Genomic DNA, 10,210 nt, shown 5'->3' with positions numbered 1-10,210 from the left:
CATAGTGACGGGTCCCGTTCTCCCAGCGGCCGATTGTAAATTCCTACAGGCAAGCTAGGGAAAGCAGAAGAGAGGGAATGATCAGGCAGCACAAGGAAAATCACAAAAAAAAAAAAAAATCAAGGGCGTTGCGTAGATGCGAATTTCTCCTCCCCTTTCTCAGGTCCTCAGCCCGGAATCGGTCTTCTCTCTCTCTTGCTGCTGCTCTTTGCTTTGTAAAACTGGAATTAGCTGCGTTCGTACGAGGGTCAGAGCAGCTGCGAGGTCTTGCTCCAGAGAGGGCGATCGAGTCCACTTCTTTTTTTTTTTTTTTTCTGTCTGTGCTTGTTCGGGCTCTCAAAGAGCAGCAGCAACATTAGGAGCTGAAACTCAAATCAGTTTTTCATCATTTCAGTTCTCTAGCAGTCCTCAGCCTCTTTTCTTCGCAAGCTGCTTGCATTTTAACATTGTATATAAAATACAACATAAAGCACTCTGATCATAGGACATTACAATGAGGGATTTAGGAATTTCTGGTTTGTGCGTGCTTTTCATCCTCCTGCACTCAGGCAACACTCTGGGAAGTAAAGACAGCCAAGGTAAGAAAAGACCGGTACTGATTTGTTGTTTGCACTAAGGCGTGTATCCTGAACCGTTTAGATTTTGGGTTTAAGTTATAACTTTACAATTGTGGTAATGCCATTTCTACTGCAAATGAACAAACTCTGCCGTTTGAATTTTATCTGTTTCTTATAAATCTTTCAGAACACACGAAAAATCCTTTAGAATTAGAGGAATAAACTCAGCAGCTTGTGTATATGTATAGATATGCATAAAGAAACATTTACATGTATATAAATATGTACACATGATGAGGGATATTTGTGTGGGTAAACATGCAATGAGTGAAAAAAAACTTATAAACTTATAAATGTTTTGAAGAAACATTACATAGTTATATTTTTTTTAAATAATGTTCCTAATTTGGAAGTAATTTCAAGGCTTACCTTGTTTATTTGTTTAATGTGTATTTAATAACAGATGATACTCTACAGGGAAATAATCAAACCTAACTAAAGAGGGTTTTAAAGGTCAGGGGCCTTAAGCAAGCCTCCATGTGAATCTTTTCTGTGGTCTAGAGGAGTTTGTATTGTTAGTTTATTCCTTTTCTTAAATAATTGCATGAAGTGTACTAATTTCCTCTCTATTTAGTCATTAAAGTGCTATGAATTTTTTGATCCCAGTTTTAATGAAAACTAGGCCAAAACAACATTAGGGATAGAAGACAAAATGTAAACAAAACAAAAATATGAACTACGAAAATTTAGTACCTTTCAGTACTGAAAGCGAACAGATTCCACCTTGTCTCAATGTATTCTGAGGGGGCAAGACTTGTACTAAATGAATGGGGTGTTTTGTGCCTATTGGTTCTGTTGCTGATAGCAGGGATGGGTCTGACATCCTTAATGAAGCCTCTTTTATGTGAATAAAATAGCTGTGAAAGAATTTGAACTTGAGTATGGTAGGATCCAGCCATATTTCTCAAAGACCCTGAGCTCTAGAACTGAATGGTAACAACAAGAAAGACTGGGAGACAGTCAAAAAGAGTACGGCAGTGGTGTTTAGTGAAGATTAAGAATCTGTCAGATTGAGCAAAGGGCAAAAGTTGAACTTGAAAACACAAGAGTTTTGATTGGGTTTCTCTGATAAATACTTAAATTCAACTTTGATTGTGATTCCAAATAATAATTGATGTATTTAATGCTTGAGATTTTAAGAAAATGAAATAGCTATTGATGTTTTTGTGTAAAATTTGAGCATTATCAGACTACAAAAATGATACCTATTTTCCCCTCTTTGAAAGCTTTTTAGGAATTGTCAGCGAAGCCTCAGTATTTTGTGTAGTTGTCCCTCGAGAAACCATCTCTAAGGCTGGAAGCTGCTTAGCACTGGATTATGGGTTTGCTTTAATTTTAATAAACACGTTCATTACTTGCAGTTTATGTAGACTGATTTAGAACATTGAATTATGCTGGAAGTTTAGTCTAAAATAAATGAATAGATTTGGTTTAAGTGGTGCTCAGATAAGAACATCTTTTGAAAGGAGCCAGTGTCTGATGGACTAGTTCAAAATGTTGGCCTTGTTTGATAGTTAAAAAGCCAGTTATTTTTTAAAGCCAAATAGCAGGAATTTCATAAACCACATACAAAAGCTAACTTTTAACTATCAAGAGTGAAGGAAATGCTCTAAAACCCTGTAATTTTTTACCATCTCTGACTACTAAAAGAGAGATTGCTTTTTAGAAATGATTACAAAATCTGATGAGCATGCCTTGTAAATACTGACAATAATCCTTTTGATTCCTATGAAGAAATTATAGTATAACAAAGAAAGGTTAAAACTTAAATAATCCATTGTTCCATGCTTCCACAATATATTCTTTTCTTATAAGTAACTACTTTTCTTTTCATGTCACTTGAAAATTTTAGAGGCAATTTTCAAACATCTCATCTAGCTGTAAAGTCTGCAGGTCCAAACCTCTTACCTGATTTTCAAAAGGAAACTACCTGGGCAATTTCCCTTTGAAAATTTTCCATGGACACAATGTATGTGTGGTGTGGACTTTGCACCTGCTTTTTCTGTGGACAAACGTTTTTGCTGGAATGAAACACGCATACCCTAAACATACCTCTGGGAATACCTCCCCTCAATCCAGCTAAAAATACATGTGCTGTGAACACAAGCCTCTGCATATTTGTAGTTGGACTGAATATGGGCAATGTTCAGACAGGTCAATTTACCTGATTTGATTTATATTCCGCCTTTCAGACATTTCAAAGCGGATTACATTCAGGTACTTGAGGTATTTGAAAATTGCCATCTCTGTGACATCAGTTGTCTATTTAAGCTGAGAAGAAAGAATGGATGCATTTTATAAACCTAGGCTTTTCAAACTTTATTTGGCTAAGAAACCCGATTACAATGTATTGTGAAATCCTGAGGAACTGAACTCTCTCTCCCTACTCTTCTCCCACTGGGTATCCTTATAGGGATGCATGCAGAACCTTTGGATTCCATGGAACCTTGGTTGAAAAACATTTTGTTAAAGAATGAATAAAGCTAATTTTGTGATGAGGTTGCTGCAGTATGTTGTATAAGATGACAGAAATTGTTTTCTGCAGGGACAATGATTTACCAAACTAATTCAATTGTGTGGCATTAGAGAGTGCTGTGCGGCACACTGAATTAAAAATGTATGTACATAAAAGACATAGCAGATTATATTGTAATAAACTTGCATCTTCTGAGAAGTGAAGTTGTTACAGCATACCCCAGACCTAGAACTGAAGATACTGAGAGACTAAGTCTAATTATTTGTGCAGCTATTTAATTATATATTGAATTTATGTACCAGTAAGGACTCAAGTACCAATGTACAATAGATTGCATTATGATTTAAAACTATTTTACTTGCAATATCTTTTTAGTCCATTCAGTAATTGTAGTAAAGTGCAGTACTGCTGTTTTTTGTGAAATCTTTGAGTATTCTGAAAGTGGCTTGGTCATTAGCATTAAAAACCAGTTATGTAAATGATTGGCAATTTTAGTGTAACGCTCAAGTTCAAGCACTTCTAAAACCAATCTGGTTTCTTGTTTATTTCCAAGTTATTTGGGAGTAATTTTCAAACCCATTTACATGTATAAAACACGAGTGTATGTGCAATAAATATATTTTTTTTTCATTCATGCTTTAGGAGTAGTATTTTGTAACATCACAGGTACCTTAAGTGGTGGCTATGCACATAAATTACACCAATTTTCAAACTTTGTGCATGTTATTTCAGATCATTTTCAATCTCACCTGCACAAAGTTATGCCTGTTTTTTTGCAGCATGTAACCTGTGCAGCTTAATTTATTAAAAAATCAAAAGTATGGGCATAAATCCCAACATTGCTCCCTCCTTCCCCAGGAATGCCTACATTTTGTGCACATCGAAGTACGTGTGAAATTAGGTTCCACACAAGCCTTTTATGCATATAAACCTGGGCAATTTTAAAACAAGCCAATATGCACACACAACCATCATATCCAGTATTCAGTTTAAAAAAATTGATATACAATTAGAAAACTTACCTTGTATCAATTTAAAATGTTACTTTTATGTTTTAATTGAAATAGTTGAAGCAGCTGCTTTACAAACCCTGCATGCCTGTAAGTACTGTAGTATCACATATTACTTCACACGGAATGGTACTTCATTTGTGCTGTATGTATGATGGCATTTAACATCACAGGCAATGTAGGCCAATCATAGAAATTTAGAATATGATGCCATATAAGGACCATAAGACACGTCTGATCTGCCAAAATTACTTTTAGATACAATGTCATAGACCCCAGTAGATCTCCATCGTTCCTGACACTTCTTCGCAATTAGAGATCCTTACTACTTGTCTTGTGCTTTATTGATTTCCATTAGTATTTTGCCTCCTTGGAAGGCTATTCCATGCATTTCCTCTCTTTCTATGAAAAAATATCTTCTGACACAGCTCTTTAGTTTTCCCCACTGGAATCTTTTACAGTGAGTTTGTGTTGTAGAACTTTGTTTCCACCGGAGAAAGTTTTGCTTCTTTAGTATTATTTATATCTTTTGAATATCTCTATTATATCCAAGGGTGATTTTCTAATTAAAAAAAAAAAAAGGTATCAGGTTAGGGGGTGACCCAGGGGAGGGGAGAGAGAGGGGGATGCCTGCACCAATCTTTTCTTCTCCAATTGCCCCTCACACCTACCTTCCTGTATCTGAAGTCACTTCAAAATTAGATAGGTTTTTTTAAATGGTTAAAATCACATTTTTATACATTTTTTTTGTTCTCTCTTTCCCCATCCTGACTCAGCAGTCTTTCTCTCTCTCTCTCTCTCAAACTCTCCCACCCCGATCATCCCCAGCATAGCAGTCTTTTTCTCTCTCTAAACTCTTTTGTCCCCAGCAGCCTTTCTTTTACTCTCTGTCTTCAGGCACTTCACCAGCAGGTAGCAGCTCCCCTCCTTCTCCAGGTCCTGGACCGCTGCCATTACTGCCTCTTTCTTTTGGCCCATGTGGGCTGCTGATGCCTCCTTTGCTTTCTTCTCCTTTCCTTTTGGCCTGTACAGGAAAACTGTTTGTAACCCGCTTCTCCCACGGGTAAGCTTCAGTATCTGCAGAAGAGGTGAGTGAGCCTTCTAGAATTCTGGGGTAGTTCAAACACTGGGCCCAAAGGAAGACTTACAACACATAAAAAGGTTCACATATTTTCTGTATTGGTTCTAAAACAAAAATAAATTTATTGTAAGAGCATACTATACTCTGGGTCAGACAAAAGGGTCCATCAAGCCCAGTAACCTGTTTCTAACATTGACTAATCCAGGTCACAAGTCCCTGGCAAAATCCAAAATAGATCTCTTGCTACTACCCAGTAATAAGTAGTAACTATTCCCTAACTCTGGAGCTCATTTACCAAGCATTTTTTCAATAGACACAGAATGGGAGAAAAGCTTTAGTAAATCAGGCCCTCTGCTTGGTTAATAAGAGTTTATGGACTTCTCCTCAAGGAACCTGTTCAAACCTTTTTTAAACTCAGCTACACTAACTGGCTTAGCTACATCTTCTGGCATTGAATTCCAGAGCTTAATTGTGTGCTGAGTAAATCAAATTTTTTTACATTTTGTTTTAATTGTGCTGCTTACTAACTTCATGGAGTGTCCCCTAGTCTTTGTATTTTTTGAATTAGTAAATAATCTATTTCCATTTCCTCATTCTATTCCACTTATGCTTTTATAGACCTCTATCATATCCACCCCTCAGCCACCTTTTCTCCAAGCTAAACAATCCTAACCTCTTTAGTCTTTCCGCATAGTGTAGCCAATCCATTCCCCTTTATCATTTTGGTTGCCCTTCTCTATACCTTTTCCAATGCAACTATATATTTTTTTCAGATGCAGCAATCAGAATTGTACACAGTACTCTAGGTGTGGTCTCACCGTGGAGCGATACAGAGGCATTATGACATTCTCTGTTTTATTCTCCATTCCTTTCCCAATAATTCCTAGCATTCTGTTTGCATGTTCGACTGCTGCTGCACACTGAGCTGAGGATTCCAAAGCGTTGTCCACTAGGAAGCTCAGATCCTTTTCCCTGGTGGTAACTCCTAATATGAAGCGTAACATTTGTGTAACTACAATGTGACCTACTTTTCTCCATGTGCATCACTTTGCAGTTGTCCACATTAAATTTAATTTACTATTTGAATGGCCAGTCTTCTAGTCTCGCAAGGTCCTCCTGCAGTTTTTCAAAGGGAGGATAATTTTATAACTGTTGTAGGGTTAAAGATTGCTACTCACAAAAGGAATGGAATTTTAAATTTCATTTGCATCAGATGAAATTGATTCTTGTCCTCAAAAGCTTATGACTCAGTAAATCTGTTAGAGCTCCATATTCAGCCAATATATTGCTGAGTAAGTTCACTGGATAAACATATCCATCTAACTTGGCCAAGATATTCGGTGGCACAATTGCAACACTGAATATATTCAGCTATCTAATAGCCAGATAAGTTTATTTGGCTAACTTTAGATCTGCTATTTCAAACTTATCAAGCTAGCATATCCAGATAAAGCTGAATATTGGTACAAGTTAGCCAGATAAATAGCACTCTGCCCTGTCCTGGCCCCCCCCCCCCCCCCCCCCCTCCCCACGTAGCTGGCTAACTATTTGCTGGATAAATAGTTATTCAGCTAAGTGATAGCCACTGAATACAACCGAATATTGAAATATCACCACTTAGTTGGTTAAGTCTGAACTTATCTGGCACTGAAAATCGACCCAAAAGATATCAACCATGGTGCAATAACCAAGGGACCCAATTCAAAACAATAACAAGACAAGGTCCTCTTTACTGATTTTGACCATCCAACTGGCCATCATAATAGGCACTTCTGGCACACAACCACCTTTGTTTGCCTTCTATTTATTCACAGGCCAAATAGTCCATTTTGAATTTTTTGTGTTATGCAAATAAAATGTACTTCCCTGTACGTACCTGGATCAGTCCAGACAGTGGGTTATATCCCCCGACCAGCAGATGGAGTCAGAACAGAGTTTGAGAGCGTCAGCATATAAAGTAGTGCACCCCTCTGCTGGAGCTCAGTATTCTTCTGACTCCAGCAGATGTGAGCAGGGGGATCCACTAGCTCCCCCAGATTGACAGGGTTTCTTCATTTTTAGTTATTTCTTTCTTTTTCTCCACAGTATTTCCCTGTCTTATGTTTCTCTTCATTTTGGATCCTTAAAATTAAAAAAAAAAAAAAAAAAAAAGACTTTTCAATTTTTGAGGAGGCGTGTGTCTGTGGCTCTGCCTTCTCTATTCTGTACTCCTTTCCTCTTCCGTTGGGGTAAGTGGAAGTTTTTTGAGTTTCTTTCTCCACAGGTTTGCTTCTTTTTGGTGGTGCCCCGTGGATGCCGGTGATTCCGGCCGCTTCACGCGTCGTTTGTGGGTCCCGCGTTTCGCAAGCTCCACCCGCGGGTGTGTGCTCAACTGAAACGTGGGTTTTCCCCCGCAGTTCCTGGACCCCTTTGGCGGGTTGTTAGGGCCATTCTAGGCCCCCCCCCGCGGCACTAGCTCGTTTTTTGGCCCCCCCCCCCCCGAGGCTTTTTTCCCGGTGCTGACATGCTGCGGTCCTCGAGGTGTGAGGCCTGCGGCGAACCAGGGAATCAATTTCTGAGGGAGGGGCTTTGTGAGCGGTGCTTCCCCGACGGGGAAGGCACCCTGCAGTCCTCCGGTGCGATTTCGGACCTGCCTCCTCCTCAGCCCGGGTGGCGCGGGCCGGCCACGACGCCGTCTTTGGCGGGAACGGCGGCCATTTTAGGGGGACAGCGTGAGACGGACTCGCTCCCAGATGCAGACAGGATTGGTTGCACTGGCTCTCAACAGGCTTTGCCCCTGGCGGGGGGGGGGGGGTGTTTGCCCGACCGGGGCTCCCAGGACGGTCCCCCCCCCAGGGATTCCAATCAGCTCCCCGTTTTTCTCACCTGATTTTATTCTGGCAATGCACATGGCTTATTTGCAGGGTATGGGAGTGCAGGCGCCGAATCCCCTGGGGGCCTCTCCCCCCAAGGTTCCTAAACTTGCTGTTGGTCTCACCGCCTCGCCCGTTACGCCTGGATCCCTGCTGGGTCCCTCTCCCGTGCCACCCCGGCGTACCACGGGGGCGGCTTCGCCGGTGAGAGATGACTCCCTGGAGGCGCATCCGGATGGACATACGGAGGGGGACGACCCTCGAGCCCTACGGATTTTTCAAAAAGAAGAGCTGGATGAACTCATCCACCATATTATTCAGGAGCTGGACCTCGACCCACCTCCAGATCCACCGATCCCTGTGGCTCCTGCCGTCGCCACCTCTTCTCGCAAAGGGGATCCAGTACTTGCCGCCCTCCGTCCTAGGGCAAGGGTTTTCCCTATCCATGAGTCCTTCCTACAGCTTCTCACTAGGGAGTGGGACACTCCCGAGGCGTCCTTGAAAGTCACACGCGCCATGGAAAAGCTATACCCGCTCCCTGAGGATTTTTTGGATCTTATCAAGGTGCCCAAAGTGGATTCAGCGGTGTCGGCAGTGACCAAGAGGACGACCATCCTGGTCACGGGTGGAACAGCCCTGCGGGATACGCAGGACGGTAAACTAGAAACCTTCCTCAAGAGGGTCTTCGAAGTCTCCGCCCTAGGTATGCGGGCCGTGATGTGCAGTTCGCTCGCGCAAAGGGCCAGCTTACTCTGGGTACAGCAGCTTTTCACCTCTCAGGAGTTGCCCCCTGAAGAGGCCGCCCAGGCGGTCCGTCTGGAATCTGCCATAGCATACGGGGCGGACGCCTTGTATGATCTTTCGCGTAATGGTGCGGTCCATGGTTTCGGTTGTAGCAGCCCGACGGCTCTTGTGGCTTCGCAACTGGGCGGCGGATGCTTCCTCCAAGTCGAGCCTTGGCTCCCTCCCCTTTCGGGGGAAGTTTTTATTTGGAGAGGACCTGGATCAGATCATCAAGTCACTGGGGGAAAATTCGGTGCATCGGCTGCCGGAGGATAGACAGCGTTCCTTCAGGTCATTTTCTTCCGGTAGAACCAGGGCCAGGGCACAGCGACGTTATAGGTCTTACTGGCAGTCCGGTCCCCGGTCACAGCCGACAAGATCCCAGCCTTGGTCTCGTTCCTTTCGTGGGCGGAGGCCCGCGAGAGAGGGTCCAGGGCAGGGAAATCCACCCACAAAGTCATCCCAATGATGCCAAAGGAGCCCACTTCTCACCTCCCCGGATCGGGGGCCGCCTCATGGACTTCTACGAGGAGTGGGCAGTTATCTCCACGGACCAGTGGGTGCTGGACACCATAAGAGACGGTTACGCCTTGGAGTTTGTCCGCCCCCCGAGGGACCGGTTCATCTTCTCCCCCTGCGGTTCGGATCTCAAGAGGATAGCGGTTCAACAAACACTAGACCGACTGCAGGAAATAGGGGCCATCGTTCCCGTCCCCTTCGAGGTGGGTTTGGTCCACTATTCCATTTACTTCATCGTTCCCAAAAAGGACGGTTCCTTTCGGCCCATCCTGGACGTGAAGGAGGTAAACAAGGCCCTCAGGGTCAGCCGGTTCCGCATGGAGACTCTTCGATCAGTGATTGCCGCAGTGCACAAGGGAGAATTCCTCGCTTCACTGGATCTCTTGGAAGCATACTTGCACATTCCCATCCTGCCGGCTCACCGGCGGTATCTTCGCTTCAAGATTCTCGGTCAACACTTTCAGTTCAAGGCGCTTCCCTTCGGTTTGGCGACCGCACTTCAGACCTTCACAAAGATCATGGTAGTGGTGGCGGCGGCCCTCCGCAAGGAGGGTATCCTAGTACATCCGTACCTAGACGACTGGCTGATTCGAGCGAAGTCCTTCTCACATGGTCAGACCTCAGTGGCCAGAGTAGTACAATTCCTACGCTCTCTGGGCTGGGTGGTGAACCTTCCAAAGAGTTCACTTGTGCCCTCACAACACCTGGATTTCTTAGGAGCGAGCTTCGATACCCGGCGGGGTATGGTGTTCCTGCACCAGGACAAGGCGCAAGCCCTGAGGGAGCACGTGTCTCGGTTTTCAGCTTTAGAAGAACCAACCGCCTGGAATTATCTGCAGCTCCTGGGAGTAATGGCCTCCACCATCGACATG

The 10,210-nt window shown here is 43.2% G+C and overlaps 1 protein-coding gene across 1 annotated transcript in view; it reads left to right on the top strand.

The window, feature by feature from the left end:
- Positions 1-273: 273 nt before the first annotated feature.
- The window catches only part of SCUBE3 (signal peptide, CUB domain and EGF like domain containing 3), a 464,243-nt gene continuing 454,306 nt past the window's right edge, over positions 274-10,210 (top strand). Inside the window, exon 1 of the mRNA XM_029573032.1 lies at positions 274-578. Within this exon, the coding sequence (XP_029428892.1) occupies positions 494-578 (85 nt within the window). The 5' untranslated portion in view covers positions 274-493. The remainder of the gene's footprint in view (positions 579-10,210) is intronic.

The sequence above is a fragment of the Rhinatrema bivittatum genome, chromosome 12, assembly GCF_901001135.1.
Source record: "Rhinatrema bivittatum chromosome 12, aRhiBiv1.1, whole genome shotgun sequence".
In the NCBI taxonomy this organism is placed as follows: Eukaryota; Metazoa; Chordata; class Amphibia; order Gymnophiona; family Rhinatrematidae; genus Rhinatrema; species Rhinatrema bivittatum.
Note: the sequence above shows the minus strand (reverse complement) of the source record. Positions and strands in the feature narration are given on the sequence as shown.